The sequence below is a fragment of the Anomaloglossus baeobatrachus genome, chromosome 4 (assembly GCF_048569485.1).
Source record: "Anomaloglossus baeobatrachus isolate aAnoBae1 chromosome 4, aAnoBae1.hap1, whole genome shotgun sequence".
In the NCBI taxonomy this organism is placed as follows: domain Eukaryota; kingdom Metazoa; phylum Chordata; class Amphibia; order Anura; family Aromobatidae; genus Anomaloglossus; species Anomaloglossus baeobatrachus.
In genome coordinates this window covers 663,910,085-663,935,158 of record NC_134356.1, presented here as the reverse complement: position 1 = coordinate 663,935,158, position 25,074 = coordinate 663,910,085, and the positions used below count along the sequence as shown (strand labels likewise).

General features: G+C 51.8%; 1 protein-coding gene across 1 annotated transcript; it reads right to left on the bottom strand.

The window, feature by feature from the left end:
- Positions 1-23,750, bottom strand: HOOK2 (hook microtubule tethering protein 2). The gene is given in 25 exon segments (XM_075346601.1): positions 1-1,758; positions 2,027-2,098; positions 2,182-2,286; positions 2,619-2,722; positions 2,951-3,033; positions 3,507-3,541; positions 3,623-3,710; positions 3,798-3,935; positions 4,030-4,096; positions 4,910-4,997; positions 5,208-5,318; positions 5,405-5,524; positions 5,526-5,607; positions 6,123-6,263; positions 6,454-6,617; positions 8,033-8,083; positions 8,085-8,114; positions 8,367-8,429; positions 9,558-9,625; positions 11,378-11,510; positions 18,527-18,577; positions 18,764-18,836; positions 19,099-19,184; positions 23,642-23,665; positions 23,667-23,750. Coding segments are annotated over 25 exon segments (2,163 nt in total). The 5' UTR covers positions 23,691-23,750; the 3' UTR covers positions 1-1,596.
- Between the last annotated feature and the right edge of the window lie 1,324 nt (positions 23,751-25,074).

Here is a 25,074-nt window from a genome sequence, read left to right as displayed (position 1 = left end):
TTTTTGGTAAAAAGAGATAAAAGTTTATTTGTAGCGTATAAAATTAGACAACTTTATAAACAATACTACGACTGGTAAACTAACAGCAGATAGAAAAGACATCTGTAATTTGGGGGCTTCCGCAAGATGAGCCCCCCAAAAGGCTAGAGGAGATCACGTATTCGTACCCTTTGAACGGCGGCTACAGATATTAGATGGTACGAGGACGGCGGACGCAGCAACGGTATATCAGAACATCGCCGCGCCACCCACAGGCCACAGGGATGTACTGCGCCTTCACAAATAAGGACAGAAATAGGTGTCTGATCCCAAACTATTGTAAAGCAGCTCATTTCCTATGAAGTGTTAAAACTTTCTATCTTAGGGCATGACACCCTAAATTTCAATAAATTTTAAGGGTCGAGGGGGCTTTAGACAATAACCAGATACAGAAAAAAAAAGATAAGATAAAGGAAGCAATTCACAGTTTAAAACAAATATAAATACAAGATAGAAAATGACAAAAAGAACCAGAAAAACAAGAAAAACCAACCCAAAAACGGAAAAATGGCAACAACGAGAGTTCAAGGATGGGTGTAATACTTTTCAAAAGGGATAAGGCAAAAATTCAGGCTGTAAGGAGGTAACGTCTGTACCTTTAAGGACCCTCCGCTATTGCACATATAGAATATATATAATGTATATACAATACTATTAGTGTTACTGACTTAAAAAATAAAAACCACATCCCAAAAATGGTGTAACCCCCTTCCAATGGAGCATACATCCCCTGCCTGACTACAAGGGGGGGGGATTGTAAAAGCAGTAAATGTATAGGATATTCCTATGTTGACCAAGAATCGATAAAAAGCAGTGAAGGTGCGGCCTAAAAAGGGGGAGTTCTTTGGTTTGTGCTCAGCTACGATATGATTAAAGTGCACTAGTTAAAAAGAAGGGAGGAAGGGAAATAAGGGAAGCTTTGCCAAAGGATATTTCCCCGGGGACAGGAGGTGGCAACTTAAAATCCAGAATTTAGTCCCCACTGCAGTACCTACAAACAACCACCAGGTGGTGCTGCAGTAGAGGTGCTGCAGTAAAGGTGCTGCAGTAGTGGCGCTGCAGTAGCAGCCACAGACAGACTGGGGGCACATGGATAGGGTGTTTCCCTTCTACCCTAAAATGTGATTATTATTTTGTGATGATGAACTTGTGTATTGAAGTGATTTAAAGCTACGACTGTAATAAAACCATAAGGGAGTCACTAATGTACGGATCCAGGGGAATTTGGACTTGCTATACACTGAACATAGCTCATCCAGACCTAAAAGTCCCCCAAGTCTCCTCTAGGGGGCTCCACTCGGGCTTCGGAGTCATTAAATTGAAGTAAAAAGTATTTCTAAGAAGCACAAAACACAGGACGTGCAACACGCAGGGCAAAAGAGGCAGCAGAAGTTAAAAAAGGCAGACCCCCTCTCCTAATGAAGGGGATTGGTTTTATAAAAAGAACATCAGCGCCCCCTAAAGGAGTGTGATTGTCAGGGCAGTGACAGGTTCGTCCCAACCAGGAGGTAACCCAGCCGCCCTCATGGGGCAATCCTCAGCTCCATCAGTCCTATTTCATGCCATGCTCTGCCGCTTGTCGCTGTATCTGGGCAGCAATGAGCGGGAGTGCTGCCCCCGTCTGGCATTGGTGGCCAACCTCTGCTGGGCCAGGAAGGACTGCGCTCCGCTAGGGACCTGCGTCCGCTCGTCTGTGACCTTCTGCTGCAGTGCCATCCCCTGGGGGAAAGAATGGATAATACATATAGTCCATACCAGCTCACCTTCACCCACCCCGCAGACCCAGACCCCTACCGTCCACCCCCCCCCCCCCCAGACCCCTACCGTCCACCCCCCACCCACAGTCCCAGACCCCTACCATCCACCCCCCCCAGACCCCTACCGTCCACCACCACCCCCCCCAGACCCCTACCGTCCACCACCACCCCCAGACCCCTACCGTCCACCACCACCCCCCAAACCCAGGCATCGGCAGACAGTCACCCACCATGTTATACCAGGCAGATATTATCAGCTTCTCCTCTTGGTCTCTCTGAGACTTGGTCTTCTCAAAGTCAGTCTGGTGAAAGCCAAAAAAGAGTGTGAAGATTATTATACCCACCCCCATGCAATAAATATGACCACCTCCCTCCCCCTCCTCACCTCCAAGTGTCGGATCCTGGTCTCCTTCTCCTGCAGTTGGTTCTTTAAGGCCTGGATCTCCGGAGGATTGTAATTCTGCTGCTTGGGATCCAGGGTTTTAATAACCTGAGAAGGTTCAAAAGGAAATCGAAAATCTGTGGGATAAGGAGGCTTGCCCCCCAGTGTGTGAGATATGGGGAAGGGGGGGGGGTGTTTAATATGTGGAGTTACGGGCGGCAGTGGGGACCATGCGACAAGCAGCAATCCCCAAGCTCCCCTCCAGGGGGCGCTATATACCACAACAAGTCATTCAGCGTACAACGTTATCCTATAGTGCCACCATATGCATCAGGGGCGTTAGGTAAACTAGAAGACGCCAGATACATCTATACCATAAATGTATCAAGAGCGGAGGTCTGAGTGCTGTACAAAACCCCCCATTGTTCTTAGCGTCTCACCGTTCGGGCTTTCTCCACATATCGCTTGTATCTCTCCTCCATGGCTCGCATGTCCTCCTCCTTCTGCTGGAGGATCTGCTGTAACTCATCCACTTTCCGTGACACTGAAAAAGCAGAGAGAGACGATGTTATAATAATTCAGGGTGTACGCAGAAAGCAGAGAATCTCACACAAAAAAAAAATCTCAAAGTGGGAGAAAAATAAATAAATAATATTGCCTGCAGCCACCACTAGGTGGGGCTCACTGCACACGGATCTATCCAGGTCTCTGAGCTAAACTATGGGCTTCCCCTAGTGGTGGCTGCAGGTATATAGTTATTAAGAGCGCTTACTGTTCAGGTCAGCTTTGGGTTGCAGCGTTTCGATATATTCCCTCTTCTTCTGCAATTCTGAGCGAGCATCATGCAGCATCTCCCTAAACACAAAGCAGACACATCATATCACCAGATATGTGTTTATTAAACATTTCCTAAAATCATAAGTTAAGTGTTCCCCTCATCCATTAGGGAATATTGTTGGAGGTCTGACTGCTGGGACCTGTGGACCCATCTTGAATGGAACATGTGCTCTGCCTCCTTCCTTGTCTATAGGGCTGGTATAAAAGCCTAGTAGAGCCCACTGCAATTTCCAGAAGTCCCATAGTCAATGAATGGAGCTAACTTGAAGGCAGGGCCTGATCTCAGGGTAGGTTGTGGTACCAGCGGTCGGACCCCCAGGAATCAGAAAGTTATCTGCTCTCTGATGTATAGAGGATAATTGTGACTCAACGCTTCCTCCATCCACATCGGGCTCTATAAACCCACAAGTATGTCCTATGTGTCCCATAGTGCTCTCCAACTTGTGCATTAGAGTGTAAGCTCTGCAGGAGAGACCCCCGTCCCGACTTACAGATGTTCATCCAGTTTCCTCTTCAGCTGGGAAGTCTATAACAGAGAGGAGACACATTAGAGACTAGTGAGCGGAGAGGACAAGACGATGGTCGGGCACACACAGGGTACACTCACGTCTTCTGCTCGGCTGCCCTGCTCCTTCACTTGTCTTTGCAGATCCTCGATCTGACTCCTCAGCTCCTGGATCTGCTGCTGATTCAGCCTGAAATAAGCAACAGTCACCATCTATGGAGGTCTGTACCTAGAGGGGGCTGACGCCCATGGACCCCGGCCGGCTCCTCCTCCTCACCGGTTTTCGCTCTCCAGTCTGTTGCGGCCGCGGTTCGATTCTTCCAGCAGATTCTGCATCTCGGACAAACTCTGCTGGTACGAGGCCTCCTGCACACACAGCATCTTATTCTCCTGCTGCAGACGGAGCACGGTCTCCCTACAGGGGAGACAGGGGTCAGCACAGCAGTGTATACAGCCCCCCCCCCCGCCCCCCAACCAGTATGGTATACAGCGCCGGGGGTGACTTCTACCTGAGCTCCGCAGGAAGGATCTCTGCAGCCAAGTTGTCCACGGTAGAAGACAGTCCAGAGAGGGCATCTGCGAACAGACGAATATGCACAGTGTACGGATAACATGGGCAAAACGCCTCCTATTATATATACACCACCAGCACACACAAGGCAAAACACAGACTAAAAATTATTATATATATATATATATATATAATTATACAGGATGGTCCAAAAGTACGTGGCCAGTATGTGTAATTGGGTTATCAAACATGGTGGAAAGTGAAACTGACTCAGCTGTCAGCTGCCCTTAGCAACCAATCAGATTCCACCTTTCATTTTTCAAAGAGTCTGTGAAGAATGAAAAGTGGAACCTGATTGGTTGCTAAGGGCAACTGAGTCAGTTTCACTTTCCACCATGTTTGATAACCCTATTACTCATACTGGCCACGTACTTTTGGACCATATAATATAATATAATATAATATAATATAATATAATATAATATAATTATATATATATATATATATATACACACACACACACACACACACACACACACACACACCATCAGCATCCACGGGCGAAGCATCTCTTGTATATACATGGGTGAAACATCCTATTGTATGCATGATCACCATCCATGGGAAAATGCCTCCTTGTGTGTATATATATTATATATATCTATATCATCAGCATCCACTGGCTATTAGTCTCCTATTATAAGTACCATCAGCACACATGGATGAAACGCCTTCTATTATATATACACCATCAGCACACATGGATGAAACGCCTTCTATTATATATACACCATCAGCATCCACAAGGAAATGCCTCCTATGATATGTACCACCAGTAAGTAATGGCACGTGATGTACTATGGCGGCGGGTCCCTCACCTGCTTGCACCAGGCACGTCTGCTGGAGATGCGAGCACCGCAGTTCTTCATTCGTCTCGCGCAGAGAGTCTCGTTCCATCAGCAGCCGCTAAAGAGAAAACACATGACCGCGGCCGGTCGGTGACGGTGCCCATTGCTGGTGAAGAAGTGCCGAGAACACCAGAAATTCCAGTATGCCTGAAGCTTTCTCTAGCCCTGGGATAAGCGGCAGTAGCCCCTGTTCTCTGGACACATCCATGGTCTGAAGACTACGGAGATTGCACAGAGAGGTGACCCCATAATGGAGACACATCCTTACCTCTCGCTCCTTCTGTAAAGCCTCAAACTTTTCCTTTAAGGTCTGAAACTCGAATTGCCACTTCTCGGCCCTCAGGGACTCTGCGGAGTGCTTCTTATTCATCTCCTGGACCTGCAGAGGTGAGAGAGGACAAGGTAACCCACAGCAGATCTACACCTCCATGTTGTCGTAGTCCGCTCCAGACGTCCCCGTCTCACCTGTCGGTTCAGTCTCTCCACCTGTCCCCGGGACGCGTGTGCTTTGTTCAGCTCCTCCTCCAGCTGACACGTGCGCTGCATGTACACAGTGTTTCGCTCCTCTAGAAGCTTCACCTGGCGGGCGCAGATCACCCAGATCTTCCAGCTTCTTCTTATAAGACTCCACCAGAGATTCAAGCTTCCCCACACGGTCTGAAGAGTGCCTAATGGGAGAGAGGCAGAAGTGAGGGGTCCACGGTCACATCTGTCCTGGGGGGACCCAGTATGTGTCCTAATACAGCCACCACGGGAACCGCAAATACCTTCTGATTGTACATTACACTGCAAACAACTCTAGATATCTCAGCTTCCCACATGGTGTATGACACAACTACACTCCCCTTAAATTTCCAAATTGTGAGTGAGGCCCCAAAGTTCTCCCTTGTCCGTTTCGTTACTGTCTCCCCGGCCCGCCCCAAGGGTGAGGAGAGGGTAGTAAGATCAGGGCTCGGACTGGAGTCAGGGTCATGCTGGGGGCTCAGACCTGGCTACCATCAAGTCTACCTCTGAGGATAAGGGACAATGCAGCGAATCAATTCCGAGGGCCAGCTTAGGGGCCCCTGTTCTGTCATTTCATACCCCCTGACATCAATGGTCCATAAAACAAAAAACAAAAAAAATAGACTCCACCTAATCATGATCACTAGAGACCTCACCGTTCTTGGCCTCCACCCCTTACCGGAGTATGTCCATCTCATCCCGCAGTGACTGGGCCTCGTGGGCCAGACCCGTCAGGTCCTGGTTACGCTGATGTAGGTCCTGAACCTCCCGATCCATCTCCTCACACCGCTGCCGGTAATCATCGCGAGCAGACTCTAGCCTGGAAGAAGCGCATGCAGTCACTGATGCATGGACAGATCGGCCCTCTTTGACCATAGCCAACATTACCCAGCTTTCCAGAGCCTGTAAATGGCAGTAATTTGCATATCTATCCTTCTCGCTGTGTGTCAGTCTACACTGCAGAGCCGTCATATTCAGGCACCAGTATTCCCAGCTGGCTCTGCTCGTACCTGTAGTTCTCTTCCTGCAGTTGCTCAATCTGACTCTGCAGCAGGAGCATCTTCTTGCCGAACATCTGGGGGGTCCCGGTATCTCTGTCGGGGGTATCCTGCTGCTCTCGGAGAGCTTGGTTCTCGGACATCAGATTACGCTTCTCTTCCGTCAGCAACGAGATCTTAAGGAGTAAAAAGGTGGGAGGAGGGGGAAGGGTGGGGGGGCACGACACGGGAAGGAAAGGAGCAAGGTGCACATGGCGTGAGAAGGGTTAAAAGACAAACAGTGGAAAAAGAGGGGAGGTTAAGGGGAGTCATAACAGTGGGTCCTGCGGGGGTCTGTGAAACTACAACTCTCAGCATGCTCATGGGAGCTGTGGACTCACAGCAGCCGCGAAACTCAGGTTAAGGTGCGAGGATCAATGGCTATTGGCAAAAATGACTTCACGAGTAGGCGCTATGTAACTACAACTCCCAGCATGCCGTTCCAGCCATGAAGTCCCAAATTTCTCCGGCCTAACCTTCACGATGCAGTGCGGTAGGGCAGTCCCATGCAAAGGATTTGGGGGGGGGGGGGGGGGGGGGAGGTGGGGGTGGGGGTGTGGAACAAGGTGCGGATGTTGCATGCAATATTCTGCAGACCCTCTCACCCTCGGGCGTCCCCCCCCCCGGTAAGTCCTGGAGGGTCCCAGAGGCCGTAGATTCTAGTCTATGATGGCAGCCTGTGCGCGGGCACTGACATATATATAGCACAATCAGAGAAAACGGGACAGCTGAGGGGCGACAGCTGCTCCATTCTGTCCTCTTTCCACCCAGTAGGGACGGGCACCGGACGGGGAGGATATGAGGGGCTGGTGGGAGACGGGAGGTATATGTGAAGGTGGGCACAATATCGAGCAACCAATGACGCCCCCACCCTCCCACCACCCAAACTTGACGGCTGCGGACACATACAAGTGATACACGGTTTAATAAGGCAGGAGACACGCAGCAGACAACACACAGAGCAGGCGCGTGTCAGTGTCATGGCCGATCCCTGGCACCGACTGCTGGGCACGGCCCCGGGTTAGGCACTGCTGGCATGCATAAGGGTTAGGCTCACAGGTAGCGGGTACGAGGCAGGCATGAAACTCACCCAACATCTCCGGATGCCAAACCAAACTCAGCTTAAAACCTTTTTAGAGGGTGAAATCACTCGGTGAAAAGCCACGTATGGAAGCCCCGGCCCACCACCGCCCCCGCCACCACCAGAGTCTGCGGGTCAGAGACCGCACCGGGGGAAGGGTTGTGTCAGATGGTAAGAAAAAGGAGGATTCCCCTTTAAATGTATTGTCCCGATAGTAAAAGGTTTGTCATAGGAACGGGGCTCTGACAACCCCTACGGCGTGTTACTGTCTAGAAAACTTGTTCACACACCCATCGTGGCCCCGGCGGGGAGTCTCCCAGCAGACTTATATTGTGGATGCAAAAAGTAGATGGTGGCACCCAACCCCGCCACCCCCTGGGGGGTCCGTAATGCAGAAAATGCAGAATCCGCTGCCACCACAATCACCGCAAAACCAGCGCATGCCCCCAGCCGCCCGCGGCGCTGCTGTACCTGCTGCTCCAGCTCGTGACAGCGGTGCAGGATGCCCGTCTTCTCATCCGTTGTCCTCGCTGATGAAGTAATATTTACGAGACTGGGAAGAGGAGAACAAAGAAATATAAACAAAGATAAGGAGATCAATCGTATGCCCTACTCCAGTCACATCCAAAGCTGCAAAAGCAAAATGATTCAGGGTCTATAAAGCAATGTGGATGGCATTGGTCACACCGGTGGTCTGCAATGGGCCCCTCTCCAGAACGACACAGCATGCTGGGAGTTGTAGTTTTACAAGAGCTGGAGAATCACGGAGAAAACGATGGAGGACACAGATCGCGCGGGCACTGACCTGACTGTCGTAGTTGACGTAGCTGTCGGGTGAGACGATGTCTGTAGGTTCCTTGCTCAGGAGCTGCAGGGGTTAATACAGAGTCAGAAAGTTCAGCCGTCATGTAGTACAAATCACACATGTAGGTATAGAAGCGAGAGTGGGGGGGGGGGGGGGGGGGGGGGGGGGAGGGCGGACGTTTGGGGGGCTTACAGTACTTAAAGTAACGGCAGCGAAATTACTGTGCACAACTGCAAGCGTCACTCACTAAGGAGTACAGAGCACTGAAGAGCAACGGCCCCAGATGTGCTCCAGTACAGGACCACCGCAGTCAGTGCACGCACCACCCAATCACTGGGCCGGCACGTGTGGATGAGCTGTCCTGCCTCCAGACTCTGTGTCCACCGTTTCCTCCCGACCATTTTGCACCCGCCCTTCCCAGAACCACACTTGTGCTACCAACCCCCTACCGAAACCTCCCCGCCGCGTCTTCCCCCTCACCCAGGACCTCTCGCCGCGTCTTCCCCCCCCTCACACAGGACCTCCCCGCCGCGTCTTCCCCCCCCCTCACACAGGACCTCCCCGCCGCGTCTTCCCCCCCTCACACAGGACCTCCCCGCCGCGTCTTCCCCCCCTCACACAGGACCTCCCCGCCGCGTCTTCCCCCCCTCACACAGGACCTCCCCGCCGCGTCTTCCCCCCCTCACACAGGACCTCCCCGCCGCGTCTTCCCCCCCTCACACAGGACCTCCCCGCCGCGTCTTCCCCCCTCACCCAGGACCTCCCCCGCCGCGTCTTCCCCCCTCACCCCAGGACCTCCCCGCCGCGTCTTCCCCCCTCACCCAGGACCTCCCCGCCGCGTCTTCCCCCCTCACCCTGGACCTCCCCCGCCGCGTCTTCCCCCCCTCACCCTGGACCTCCCCGCCGCGTCTTCCCCCCCTCACCCAGGACCTCCCCGCTGCGTCTTCCCCCTCACTGGCATGTTTTGAAACACCCCCAGGACCCCACTGGTGGCTCCAGACACATTATGTGGTTGCGCAGCCTCACTCATAATTGAGGATCAGAAGACTTTCATGTAATGTTCTGACGTCAGCCCAGTGACTTCCTTCCATAGGCGAGGTCAGGTGATCACCCGAGCCTCCGCACACAGGACCTGCCCTCTGTCAGTGAGTGGGGCCCTCCGGCAGACACTAATCTTTGGGCTGCACCTACCTCCTGTATGGACTCCATGACGGCCTGCTGCACCGACTCGCCCAGGGTCATGATCTGCTGGATGTGCTCTGTGCAAACACAAAAAGCAATAAAGCTTCACAGATCAGAGTCATAACTGAGGCCGGTCACATGGCGGGGGCACGGCCCCGCACCAACCTCACCGCCGTGGTACATTTAACCATTTAAGAACCAGGCCTGATTTTCCTCCTAAACAGGGCCTGTTTTAATCATTCTTCGGGCCCCACTATGTAGCGACATAGAAATATCTAATACCACCAATTGTGTGTAAAAACGGGCTAATATCAGGGAATAATACAAGGTAATACACTTCTTAAAGCCCCTCAGGCTGGAGTGCGGGGGGGGGAAGGGGTTCTCATCTAACAAAACCAAAGTCAGTCAGGGATGATACAGGGAGAGCGGGCATAGTCACTGGTCAGGGGTAGTTTGGGGAGAAAGGCTCAGTCAGACAGGGGAGGGGCTCAGTCATCCTGGGCCCCTCCTGATATATATAATATATTATATATATCACGTCCCTGGTATATGTCCCCATCCTGGGCCCCTCCTGATATATATAATATATTATATATATCACGTCCCTGGTATATGTCCCCATCCTGGGCCCCTCCTGCTACATTTGTCTCCATCCTGGTACATTTGTCCCCATCCCAAGCCCCTCCTGGTACATTTGTCCCCATCCTGGTATATATATGTCCCCATCCTAATCCCCTCCTGGTACATTTGTCCCCATCCTGGTATCTATGTCCCCATTCTGGGCCCCTCCTGGTACATTTGTCCCCATCCTGGTATACATCTCCCCTGAAGCGCATCACATACAAATTAGCCATGTGGTAGTGCGGCTGTGGACTGGGGCCCGCTGAAGAGGGGAACCCGGGGCTTACTAAAGTGAAGCAAGTACCCCAGCTGGGCCCCCTCTTCACTGGCCCCCCATCAGTAAGGGTAGTAATGCCCTGCTGGTGGTCCTCCGGTGGGCCAGTCTGACCCTGCATGACTTTTTGGTTGCATTTTTTTTTCCACTTTTTTGGGCAAAATGATGATTTTTTTTTTTTTTTTTTAATTTACACAATACTTATTAATCTCATAGGGGTACATGGGATCATTTAATCACTTAGATCAGGGGTGCACAACCTGTGGGACCCAACCTCCTCGTCAGACATCCTTGCCTGTGTCCGGAGGCTTCTAACAATTTTACTTCCTTACCAGTGAGTAGATGAGTGGCGCAGAGCAAGGATAGAGAAGACTCTATGATTCAATATGTGCCCCTTTCTGGAACCCCTAAATATTTTAAATTCTTATCTCGATTGTTGAGATGTTCACTTGTAAGGTTTAGATTTTTAATTTATAAATTATCAGAGATTTGTGTACTTTTACCCCTGCATGATGTTGGCCAGTCATAAGCAGGAGGTGTCAAACAAGGGGAACCCCCCCCCCCAAAAAAAACAAACAAAGAAGACCCCTACTTTCCTCCATTATCTGACTGCTGACATTTACTGTGCTGAGAACAGTATGTGTGTAATTCTAAACACTTCTGGCACTGTTGGCTCTAGTCCCCCCACACTGACTGCTGCGAGGAGTGTTTGTAATGATCCCATAGCTCTTCTCTACACAGTATAGGCCACTTATTTGATGCAGTGCCGTACAGACATGTCCCTTGTTGGATGCAGGAGCAACATTTAGCAGACGTAGAGGACAATGGGCTTGTGTGTGATCAGACTCAGATGCCTTAGTGTCTATAGACCACAAAAACTAAGGTGTTCTACAAAAATTGCAAATCTTCCCTTCTATGCTCAGTTGTGTCTCACCTTCCTTCTTGTCACAGCTGATGGCGCACCCCAGCACCAGCTGCACCATCTTTTTCAATTCTGCGGTGTCAGAGAACTCCCCGATCATCGCAACATCCGGTATGTGATCCTCCGAAACCGGGTGCCCGAGAACCTAATATGAAAAAACATATCACAATTCTTGTGTGCTTCAGAGCTGAAATCTTCCTTCATCGGTGTTTGCACACTGGTCATTTAATGCCTGAGAACGGTCAACATGACAGCAACTCAAGAGTCGGTCATCTAGTGCTGGAAAATACTTCTCCAATGTCCCGTACTGCTAATCTGACAAGCTTACTGACTGTTTCCAGTATCAACACATAAGAAGTAATGTAAGGAGTTTACAAAGTTGCTCTAATTATTATGCAGATTATATCTATATGAAACTTGATAAAAGGAACAGATATGAGTAAAGTGCAGTTGCACCAGTGACCACCAGGTGGCAGCGATAAATAGCACAATGATCAGATTTCTGTGATACTGGTTGCAATATGGATTTGGCCTCCATAAGACGTCATGATAGGCGTGCGGTTATGTATAAGAAAATGTCATGCCACCGCAGCAAAAAAAAGATCAGAGCCAACCTCGTGAACTTCCCCAGACTGTCCAAAACCGCTGGACTGTGGAAATATTATACCGTAAATGCTAAGCAAAGAGAGAAACTAATGGAATTTCTACGTTTTTGCCTTTTCAAGATCTCTGTCTGCAGTCAGTGAATTAAAAAGTCTACACGCCCCTGATAAAATGGCAGGGTTACGTCATGTAGAAAAATAAAACATGCTGAGAAGAATCATTTCAGAAATTTTTCCACTTTAATGTTGCCCGAAATCTGTACTAATCCACTGAGAAAAACAACCGAAGGGGAAAATAAAACTAAAATAATGTAGTTGCATAAGTCTGAACACCCTATACACACCCGCCGTCATTAACAGGGATTCAGATTAACCCCCTATAAAGTTTTGCTGTTTTGGTCGGATTTTCCTGACATTTTCTTCTTTGCAAAATCCATGGTTCATAAACAGCTGACAACACAGCAAAGGGATCTCATTGGTAAACATTGTCAGGTGAAGGGTATAACAAAAAAAAAAAAAAAAAAAAAAAAATAAAATAAAAAAATAAACATCCAAAGCATTAGATCCATCATGGATCACTGAGAAGAAGTCATCAAGAAGTGGCTTAAATTTAGCACAACAGTGACATTATCTAAAAACTGGACATCCCTCAAAAAAACGTGAAGAAAATTGCTCCAGAAGACCGACAGCAACAATAAAGGAGCTACAGGAATTTCTGGCCAGTACTGGTTGTGTGCTACATGTGACAGCAATCCACTGTATTTTGTCTCCAAGTCTGGCCTGTGGGCTAAGAGGAGGGGGTAGGAGACAAAAGCCTTTCCTAACAAAAGAAAAAACCATCCATGCCAGGCTACGTTTTACCAAAACCTACAAATAAAGTCTGCAAAAAATATGTGGGAAAGCGTCTGATTAGAGCAAAGTTGAACTTTATGGCCATAATTTTAAAAAGGAAAATTTGGTGCAAAATCAACACTGAAAGAACATCATACCCACAGTGAGGCATGGTGGAGGCAGCATTGTTCTTTAGGGCTGTTTTTCCTGCAGCTAGAACTTGGGAATTAAGTCAGCATGAAGGGAATTATGAACAGTTCCAAATATCAGTCAACTTTTCGTCTTTTTTTTAAAAAAAATCTGAAGAGGAATTTCACTTTTCAGCCCAACAATGACCCTAAGCGACCTCTAAAAATCACCATACGTATGGCTTCTCCAGAAGGTCAGAGCTTTGGAATGGCCCAGACCTGAATCCCATAGAAAATCTGATCTGAAGAGGGCGCTGTATACAGGAGATTCCCCCGCAATCTGATAGCTGTGGAGCTACTGCAGGGAAGAGCGGGCAGATCGTCAATACTACATGTGCCAGGTGATAAACCCTGACCGAAAAAGATTAAATTCTATCATAAATTCCCATGGAACTTCAAAGCATTAGTATAAGGACGTGTATATTTATGCAAACACATTATTTTACTTTATTTTTCTCTTTTTCCACCCAAAAATCTTTTTCGCTTATGGTAGTTTTTCAATGTACAGATTATGGAAAAAGCTCGGAATTGATTCTTCTTTGTAGGATTTTTTTTTTTGGTCGTCGTACCAGGGGTGTGCAGACTTTTTATAACCCCTGTATATTTAGAGGCAATACTAGAATAAGACAAATATTGGTAGATTGCAGCCGATATTCTCTTACACGTATAGGCACCTTATAACGAGCTACATATCTGAGTAATTGGCTGACACATTGTAGCAAACCATCAGGTCAACAGATATGGACTGTGATGTATTTACAGATTTTGACTTGGGGTTTTGATACACATCAGTTAGCGTATACGATACAGGTGGAAATTTTGAACACCCCTGTTTGTGCAATGGTTTTCCTTGCTCTTATTGGAATGTGCACATTATAGATTCAGACTGAAGGCAGCAAAACCATGAACTAAGGCAGAGAAACATATGGGAACAAGGAGTAAAGAAACAACATACACCTTAGAGTCATCCTAGTCCTCCTCCCTTTTCACGCCCTTGTCATTCTCTCGGAAATCATTGCAGGTGACGACCTTCAGTTGCTAAACAGTCTTGAAAGATTTCCCAGAGGTGCAGAGTTGTCCGCCACTCTGCCTTCCACTTATTCCAAACCATTTCCATTGGGTTGAGGTCAGTGATTAATAACAATAAAAGATAGTCCCACTAGTGTAAACCAGATGGATGCCACCATCACACCTCTCCCTCCATGCTTCATGGTGGACAACATGCAGAAACCATCCACAATTCGACCATAAAGGCCTAATTCTCACAATCTCCTCTGGGCAGTAGATGTTGAGATGTGGCTGCTTCTTGATGTCTGTGCATCATTTACGAGCGCTGTTATCTGAGGTTCGGTCAATTTGCAGTTTCTGATGCTGGTAACTGATGAACTTATCCGCTGCAGCAGAGGTAATATTTGATACATGGTAAGGTTTCAATACTACAGAGCGTTCAGTACTGTCCTGATTTGGGTACATCTTGTCGCGGTGGGATGGCTTTACACTTTTTCATCAAAAATAGTCTTTACCAAGTACCCAATGTTTATTTATATGCACTATTTCTTGTATTTAGTTACAGCAGGGTTTATGTCCATATTTTCATCATGGGTTTTCCTTAACTTGATGTCTGTGCATCAATTATGAGACCTGTTATCAGAGGTGTTGTCAATTTGCAGTTTGAGGCTGGTAACTCTGATGAACTTATCCTCTGCAGCAGAGGTAATTTTTGATCTTCCTTTTAAGAGGCGGGTCCTCACGAGAGCCAGTTTCATCACAATGACTGTTGGTCTTTATGACTGCACATGAAGATATCATCAAGGTTCTAGCAATTTTCTGAGTTGACAGTCTGTTTCTTAGGCCGGAGTTCCACATGCGTATGACTTGTGTGAGTCTGGCATCGGTATCACCCGGCACGGCCGCACATGAGAACCTCAGCTGCATGGAAATACATGCAGCCGATCTGTTCTCGTCAGGAGAGAGTGCGAGACTCACATGAGTCATACGGAAGTGGAGCTCTGGCCTTAAAGTAATGATGGGCTGTTCCGCTTTACTTGAGTGGTCCTTGCCATATTCTGGCATAGGACATTTGTGGAGAAGGCTCAGCACTATATGGTCCTGTCCCAACACGGCCTCTGAAAATCATACCCCACTGCCGCACACACTTTCTGAATGCCAGAGATAGGGAAAAAAAAATAATTTTCGACAACGTTTCCCAGGTGAAGAGCTGATGAACCTGCTGAGAAAATGGCAATGGGGTGTCAGAGTAAAAAAAGGAGTCCTATGAAGAATCTAAGGTGTAACACGTATTCAGGACTATTTCATACATGTTTCCAAATGGTGTGCCCTCATTTTTGGTTTTACTGCCTACAGTCTGATTCTAGAATGTGCACAATCCATAAAGAACAAAAAGCGTGACCAGGTGTCCAAATTTTGGTCCAATACTGTAGATTTACCCCAATTGTGGTCCCAGCATCACGCATGTTATTGTTCAGGGCTGGATAATGATTCACTCTGATCACAGGGGATATTTCCCCAGGACAGAACTGTACAGCTGGCGAGGAGGAAGTGCGGGTGGAGGACAGAACTTTACATAGATAAGAGATGAAATTCCAGATAGGGAAAACCCGACCAGACAAGAGCACCATTGTGTATACAGCGGCAAAACAAGGGCAAAGCCGAGCGATAGGGGAAGAACAAGGTGACGATTACAGGTAAGCCCTGGAGCCGGAAAGGGGACACCATACACTGTACACGAGAGGTAAAGGTATGGTCAAGATGTGCTAAAGTAAGGAGAAAAGTCAGACGCATAATTAGGATGGTGTCACTGACACAGCCCCGAAAGTAAAGAAAATACTGCCCTCTAGGTACAAGAATATAACTGCTATAATACTGCCCCTATGTACAAGAATATAACTACTACTATAATACTGCTATGTACAAGGCTATAACTACTATAATACTGCCCCTATGTACAAGAATATAACTGCTATAATACTACCCCTATTACAAGAATATAGCTACTATAATACTGCCCCCTATGTACAAGAATATAACTACTATAATACTGTTCCCTATATACAAGGCTATAACTACTATAATACTGCTCCTATGTACAAGAATATAACTGCTATAATACTGTTCCCTATATACAAGGCTATAACTACTATAATATTGCCCCTATGTACAAGAATATAACTACTATAATACTGCCCCTATGTACAAGAATATAACTACTATAATACTGCTCCCTATGTACAAGAATATAACTACTATAATACTGCCCCCCCATGTACAAGAATATAACTGCTATAATACTGCCCCCATGTTAACTATCGTATTTTTCGGACCATAAGACGCACTTTTTCCCCCCAAATGTTGGGGGAAAGTGGGGGTTGCGTCTTATGGTCTGACTAAGGTTGCGGGTGCGGGGAATGAGGGTGCCGCGGTGGAGCGGGTCATCGGCGGCACCAGAAGGCTGTAGCAGCCTGCAGCAGCCTGCCGTGACCACGTGGGCCCGCTCATTACATATGCACGCCCATCCTCCCGCCCATCATCTCTCAGCGAAACCGGTGCTGACAGGTGGGCGGGGTGATGGGAGGGAAGGGGGTGTGTGCATAATTAGCAGCCGGCCGTGATCACCCCTGGCAACTACAGCCTGGAGTGATCATGTGCGGCTGTATTCACTGCCCCCCGTGCATCATTATCAGCGCGGGGTGCAGTGAATCAGTGTACTCACCCGTCACCGTGTGTGGAGCCGCCCCCCTGCAGCATAGCGTCTTCCTGTCTGTGCCGGTGGTCAGCTGATCTGGACACTAGCGGCGCGCACCGCGATAACGTCATCGCTGTGCGCGCCGCTAGTATCCACCAGAATCGATCAGCTTACCGCCGGCACAGACAGGAAGACGCGATGCTGCAGACACCGGTGACGGCTCCACACAGCGGCGCTGCAGCTGAGACAGAGATCGGTGCTTCAGGGAGTGAGGAAGGGTAAGTATAAACGTTTATTTTTTTTTTTCCTGTGCCACAGGATACACGCCATTTACCAGGATGGGGACATATCATGAGCAGGATGGATGGGGGGGCATATCATGAGCAGGATGGATGGGGGGGCATATCATGAGCAGGATGGATGGGGGGGCATATCATGAGCAGGATGGATGGGGGGGCATATCATGAGCAGGATGGATGGGGGGGCATATCATGAGCAGGATGGATGGGGGGGCATATCATGAGCAGGATGGATGGGGGGGCATATCATGAGCAGGATGGATGGGGGGGCATATCATGAGCAGGATGGATGGGGGGGCATATCATGAGCAGGATGGATGGGGGCATATCATGAGCAGGATGGATGAGGGCATATCATGAGCAGGATGGATGGGGGGGTATATCATGAGCAGGATGGATGGGGGGGTATATCATGAGCAGGATGGATGGGGGGGCATATCATGAGCAGGATGGATGGGGGGCATATCATGAGCAGGATGGATGAGGGCATATCATGAGCAGGATGGATGGGGGGGTATATCATGAGCAGGATGGATGGGGGGGCATATCATGAGCAGGATGGATGGGGGGGCATATCATGAGCAGGATGGATGAGGGCATATCATGAGCAGGATGGATGGGGGGGTATATCATGAGCAGGATGGATGGGGGGGTATATCATGAGCAGGATGGATGGGGGGGGTATATCATGAGCAGGATGGATGGGGGCATATCATGAGCAGGATGGATGGGGGCATATCATGAGCAGGATGGATGGAGGCGTATATCATGAGTAGGATGGATGGGGGGGGTATATCATGAGCAGGATGGATGGGGGCATATCATGAGCAGGATGGATGGGGGGGCATATCATGAGCAGGATGGATGGGGGGGGCATATCATGAGTAGGATGGATGGGGGCATATCATGAGCAGGATGGATGGGGGGGCATATCATGAGCAGGATGGATGGGGGGGGCATATCATGAGCAGGATGGATGGGGGCATATCATGAGCAGGATGGATGGGGGGCATATCATGAGCAGGATGGATGGGGGCATATCATGAGCAGGATGGATGGGGGCATATCATGAGCAGGATGGATGGGGGCATATCATGAGCAGGATGGATGGGGGTATATCATGAGCAGGATGGATGGGGGCATATCATGAGCAGGATGGATGGGGGTATATCATGAGCAGGATGGATGGGGGTATATCATGAGCAGGATGGATGGGGGGTATATTATTAGCAGGATGGGGGGTATATGAGCAGGATCATATACAAGGCAGGAGGATCCTTATCAGAATGGGGTACCTTAGTAGAGAATTTGGGGACATTACCCCCATAACAGTGTCAGCAGCAGATCCTCGCCCCATAACAGTGTGTCATGACCATATTTTTTGGTTAAAATTTTATTTTCCTATTTTCCTCCTCTAAAACCAGGGTGCGTCTTATGGTCAGGTGCGTTTTATAGTCCGAAAAATACGGTATATAATTCTAATGATGGAGTATAACTGGACAGACCATCATTGCTTTGTGTATACAGAAGATACTCACATCCTGATAATACTCCAGAACACTCTGCAGGATCCTCTTCATATTACTGACCTGATGGAGGAAAGGGTATAGCGTCACCTTTGTAAGTGATCTGCGGGTTTAATCATATTCTCTGCCATTGTCCTCTCCGCAAACATACAATGAGCCGTATGCGCAGCATTAGGGGACCAGTCGCCCTTTAGGGGTGCTGTGGTGGTGGTGACCGCTGCAGCCCTTCCTACAGATCGCACACCTCACCTTCAGCCTCCAGTTGTCACTAGAGTCGGGCTTCATCCTCATCAGCCAGGCTTCATTAAACCACGAGGAGTCTCTGCAGACACAAGACACAGAATGATGGATCCCGACCCCAATACAAGGAAAGAGGTGGCGACATTAATAGTGATCACAAGTGCAGTAAAGCGACAAGTGCTGCAACGCAGCTCACCATGCGCCTTCCCTGGGCTGGATACATCCCCACTTGTGCTCATGGCCTATTGGTCAATCGGCCCCTTTAACCAGAAAGGGATCGGGGGGGGGGGGGGGGGGAAGAAGGTTTGGGGGTCTTCGGTTACTAACCCCTATTATGTACTCACACGAGATTCAGCACCTGGGCGATGGCCAATCCCCCGGCCAGATCCTGGTAGGACGCACACGGCCCGGACACCGGAAATGTCTGCATCTATGGAGGAAAGAGACACAACGGGGTTAATGAGATAGCAGCACAGCACATGAGCCTGCGGGAGCTGCGTGATGATCCCTAGACATAGCGGCACAGCACATGAGCCTGTGGGACGATCCCTACAGGTAGCGGTACAGCACATGAGCCTGCGGGAGCTACGTGACAATCCCTACAGGTAGCGGTACAGCACATGAGCCTGCGGGAGCTGTGTGATGATCCCTACAGGTAGCGGTACAGCACAAGAGCCTGCGAGAGTAGGAGCCATCTGTACTATGGCTGAAGTCGAATACTCACAAGAGTCGAATTCACAAAAAGCAAGCTTTAATGGCCATACAGGCCGGACCCAGGACTCCTGACCCAGAGGCACCAAAGGGGGTCCGGCTGTGTATTGTGGTGCTAATATAGTGCAGCCGGGGTCTTCCCCTACCCATCACCTCTACCAGGACGCAGCAGAGAGGAGCCAGCACCGGCCACCATCAGATTCCTGAGGAGGCCGGGGGTGAAAAACCTACAGTAAATGAGAAAGGTCTGCAGCAGGGACTGAGGGGTGAGTATGTAGAGTGCGGCGCCTCCTGCTGAGGATCTGTCGGTACCCCGAGATGTCACCTCTACTGATCCAAGAGAGGGCGCTCCAATATGTGCAAAACCCCATAGAAAAGCCACAGGGGGTACGACTCTGTCCTGAGGAGCGAGGAGGAGAAACTGGAACTTTCTGGGTCTATGGATCAATGGCTGGTAAGGAGGAAGAATAGAGGATATGCGGAAGAGAGCACCCCGACTTCAGTGGAGCACGGTGGTGACTACAGAGGACTGCGGCGACAAGTACAGCGGAGTATGGTGGGGGCTCAGGGGTGAGTTCAGCGGAGCGCGGTGAGGGCTCAGCATGACTACAGCAAACTATGGCGGAGAGTACAGCGGAGTATGGCGTGGGCTCGGAGGCGAGTACAGTAAACTGCAGCTATGAGTACAGCGGCAACTACAGCAGAGCGCAGCGGGGGCTCAGTTGTAACTATGGCAGAGCGCGGCGCAGCAGTGAGTAGAGCACAGCGGAGCGCGGCGGGGGCGCTCAGGGGGGTCGAGCACAGAGGAGCGTGGAGGGGGCGCTCAGGGGGGTCGAGCACAGAGGAGCGCGGCGGGGGTGCTCAGAGGACCAGCACAACGGAGCGCGGCGGGGGGGGGCTCGGTGGCCAGTACAGCGGAGAGAGGCGGGGGGGCTAGGTGGCCAGTACAGCGGAGAGAGGCGGCTCGGTGGCCAGTACAGCGGAGCGCGGCGGGCTCGGTGGCCAGCACAGCGGAGCGCGGGGGAGGGGGGCTCGGTGGCCAGCACAGCGGAGCGCGGGGAGGGGGGCTCGGTGGCCAGCACAGCGGAGCGCCGGGGAGGGGGGGCTCGGTGGCCAGCACAGCGGAGCGCGGGGAGGGGGGCTCGGTGGCAAGCACAGCGGAGCACGGGGAGGGGGGGCTCGGTGGCAAGCACAGCGGAGCACGGGGAGGGGGGGCTCGGTGGCAAGCACAGCGGAGCACGGGGAGGGGGGCTCGGTGGCAAGCACAGCGGAGCACGGGGAGGGGGGGGCTCGGTGGCAAGCACAGCGGAGCACGGGGAGGGGGGCTCGGTGGCAAGCACAGCGGAGCACGGGGAGGGGGGCTCGGTGGCAAGCACAGCGGAGCACGGGGAGGGGGGGCTCGGTGGCAAGCACAGCGGAGCACGGGGAGGGGGGCTCGGTGGCAAGCACAGCGGAGCACGGGGAGGGGGGGCTCGGTGGCAAGCACAGCGGAGCACGGGGAGGGGGGCTCGGTGGCAAGCACAGCGGAGCACGGGGAGGGGGGGCTCGGTGGCAAGCACAGCGGAGCACGGGGAGGGGGGCTCGGTGGCAAGCACAGCGGAGCACGGGGAGGGGGGCTCGGTGGCAAGCACAGCGGAGCACGGGGGAGGGGGGGCTCGGTGGCAAGCACAGCGGAGCACGGGGAGGGGTGGGCTCGGGTGGCAAGCACAGCGGAGCACGGGGGAGGGGGGCTCGGTGGCAAGCACAGCGGGAGCACGGGGGAGGGGGGGCTCGGTGGCAAGCACAGCGGAGCACGGGGAAGGGGGGCTCGGTGGCAAGCACAGCGGAGCACGGGGAGGGGGGCTCGGTGGCAAGCACAGCGGAGCACGGGGGAGGGGGGGCTCGGTGGCAAGCACAGCGGAGCACGGGGAGGGGGGCTCGGTGGCAAGCACAGCGGAGCACGGGGAGGGGGGGCTCGGTGGCAAGCACAGCGGAGCACGGGGAGGGGGGCTCGGTGGCAAGCACAGCGGAGCACGGCAGGGGGGGGTCTCGGTGGCAAGCACAGCGGGAGCACGGCAGGGGGGGGCTCGGTGGCAAGCACAGCGGGAGCACGGCGGGGGGGGGGGCTCGGGTGGCAAGCAACAGCGGAGCACGGCGGGGGGGGGGCTCGGTGGCAAGCACAGCGGAGCACGGCAGGGGGGGGGGGCTCGGTGGCAAGCACAGCGGAGGCACGGCGGGGGGGGGGCTCGGTGGCAAGCACAGCGGAGCACGGCGGGGGGGGGGCTCGGTGGCAAGCACAGCGGAGCACGGCGGGGGGGGGGGGCTCGGTGGCAAGCACAGCGGAGCACGGCGGGGGGGGGGGGCTCGGTGGCAAGCACAGGCGAGCACGGCGGGGGGGGGGGGGGGTTTCGGTGGCCAGTTACGGCGGAGCACGGGTAGGGGGGGGCTCAGGGGCCAATACAGTGGAGCACGGGCGGGGGGGGGGGGGGTGTGGGCTCAGGGGCCAGTACAGTGGAGCACGGGCGGGGGGGGTGGGGCGCTCAGGGGCCAGTACAGTGGAGCCGCGGGCGGGGGGGTGTGGGGCGCTCAGGGGCCAGTACAGTGGAGCGCGGGGCAGGGGGGTAGCTCAGGGGCCAGTACAGTGGAGCGCGGGCGGGGGGGGTGGGGGCGCTCAGGGGCCAGTACAGTGGAGCAGGGGGGTGGGGCGCTCAGGGGCCAGTACAGTGGAGCGCGGGCGGGGGGGGTGGGGCGCTCAGGGGCCAGTACAGTGGAGCGCGGGCAGGGGGGGGTAGCTCAGGGGCCAGTACAGTGGAGCGCGGGCGGGGGGGTGGGGCGCTCAGGGGCCAGTACAGTGGAGCAGGGGGTGGGGGCGCTCAGGGGCCAGTACAGTGGAGCGCGGTGCGGGGGGGGTGGGGCGCTCAGGGGCCAGTACAGTGGAGCGCGGGCGAGGGGGTGGGGCGCTCAGGGGCCAGTACAGTGGAGCGCGGGCGGGGGGGGGGTGGGGCGCTCAGGGGCCAGTACAGTGGAGCACGGGTAGGGGGGCGCTCAGGGGCCAGTACAGTGGGAGCGCGGGCAGGGGGGCGCTCAGGGGCCAGTACAGTGGAGTGCGGGCGGGGGGGTGGGGGCGCTCAGGGGCCAGTACAGTGGAGCAGGGGGGGGGGGGGCGCTCAGGGGCCAGTACAGTGGAGCACGGGGGGGTCTCAGGGGGCCAGTACAGTGGAGCACGGGCGGGGGGGGGGGGGGGGCCTCAGGGGCCAGTACAGTGGAGCAGGGGGGGGGGGGCGCTCAGGGGCCAGTACAGTGGAGCAGGGGGGGGGGCGCTCAGGGGCCAGTACAGTGGAGCAGGGGGGGGGCGCTCAGGGGCCAGTACAGTGGAGCAGGGGGGGGGGGCGCTCAGGGGCCAGTACAGTGGAGCAGGGGGGGGGGGCGCTCAGGGGCCAGTACAGTGGAGCAGGGGGGGGGCGCTCAGGGGCCAGTACAGTGGAGCAGGGGGGGGGGGCGCTCAGGGGCCAGTACAGTGGAGCAGGGGGGGGCGCTCAGGGGCCAGTACAGTGGAGCAGGGGGGGGGCGCTCAGGGGCCAGTACAGTGGAGCAGGGGGGGGGGCGCTCAGGGGCCAGTACAGTGGAGCACGGGTAGGGGAGCTCAGGGGCCAGTACAGTGGAGCACGGGTAGGGGAGCTCAGGGGCCAGTACAGTGGAGCACGGGGGGGGGGGGGGGGGGGAGGGGGCGCTCAGGGGCCAGTACAGTGGAGCACGGGGGGGGGGGGGGGGGAGGGGGGCGCTCAGGGGCCAGTACAGTGGAGCACGGGTAGGGGGGGCTCAGGGGCCAGTACAGTGGAGCACGGGTAGGGGGCGCTCAGGGGCCAGTACAGTGGAGCGCTCAGTGATGTTTTTTTAACTTTCTCTGACACATTTTGGAGGGGGATAAAGGAGAAAGTCACGATAAAACACAGGAATAGGAGTGCCCGGAGGCCGCCTCCTCGGGACCGGTGCCGGGGCCGCCGTCTGACTGTGCAGCAGGGTAGAACAGCCGGGGGGCTTCACACACGGGTGCGCATTATTCGGGGGCCGCAGCACATGGAGGGAAGGTGCAGACCACCTGTTACACGCGCGGTGCAGGAGCGACACTGAGGTAATGAGTACGGAATACCGGCAGGAGAAGCCCCGATACCAGTGTGCTCGCCCCGGGGACCGTACCCATGTCAGCAGGGGGTCGCCCCGACTCCCCTCTCCTCTTGCCGCTCATCTCCGCTGGATCCTCCGGCTCTTTTTCCCTTCAGAACATACGTTACATCCAACAGTCCAGGCCAGGAAGCGAAATTTCAGCCGTTTCTGTCCCTCACCGGCCGCCGTAGCGTTCACGTATGCCGTACACCTCACTCAGCCGGAAAGTAATCGCCCACTTCTAAAAACTGTCCAATCAGAGGGCCGCATTGGCTGGTATCCAAGAGCAACACTTCCTAGTAAGGGGGGCCTTCGTGAATTCGGTGCTGAAATGAGAGGTGTCCTTGGCTCTGCCGGATTTATTTTTTGGGGAGATTAAACACCTGACGTGTCGGCCCCGCCCGGGAGGAGGTGATGTGTGACCTGTGCAGTCACTCTGCGCTCCGGGGTGATACCATTGTCTGACAAGTCTGAACCAGATGTTACTGAGAAAAAGTTTTAGACGATTAACCCTTTAAGTGCATAACTTTGTTTTCTTGAGTTTTATTTTATGCTACGTCCCCATGGGCCATAACCGCTTAGATTCTGCAGTCACCAATGACAACGGCATCTAAGGGGGTTAACTATTGGATGGAAACTAACACCTGTTGTGGATGGTGGAGGCTCAGGTTACTAAGGAGTTAAAAAATGAGCATTAACCCCTTCCTCTCACAGTCAATTCTCATTTTTTCTGTTTCTTTCCTCCCTTCTTCCACGTTGCCGTATGATAACTTTTTTTTATTGCATTTTTTTCATTAAAAATTCTTCTTAAAAAAAGTTTTTTTTATTTAAAAAAAATCTACAATGTAAATAAGGTTTTTTTATTGTTTAAAAAAAAATTTCTAAATTTTTTTCTAATTGCATTAGTTTTTATTACGTAAAAAAAACCTCTAAATTCTAAATGACTTTTTTTATTGCTCTTTTTTATTACACTAAAAAAATAAAATAGAATTTTTTTGTTTTTCTATTGCATGAAAAAAGTCAAAATGAAAAAAAAAAATTGTTAAAAAACTAAATAAAAAAAATGTTTTTTTTTATTATTGTTATAAAAAAATTGTTTTTTAATACGTTAAAAATTTCTGCATTTTAAATAAAAAGTGCTTGTTTTTAAATTGCTTTTTTTTTATTATGTTAAAAAAAGTGGTGGCACGAGCCTTTTTTTTTTAACCACATGGATAAAAGTAACTATACATGTTTGGTATGTATAAACTCGTACTGACCTGGGGAATCATATCGCCTGGTCCATTTTTTATTGTAAAAATAAATAAAAAATATAAATTAAAAAATATAACTAAATATAAATTTAAAAAAATTGCAGAATTATTTGGGGTGTTTTTTTTCTTTTGTTTTCTTTTGCTATTTCGCCACATTTTGCATTTTTTTCCCATAAAACAAAAACTATATATAAAAAATAAATAAATAAAAAA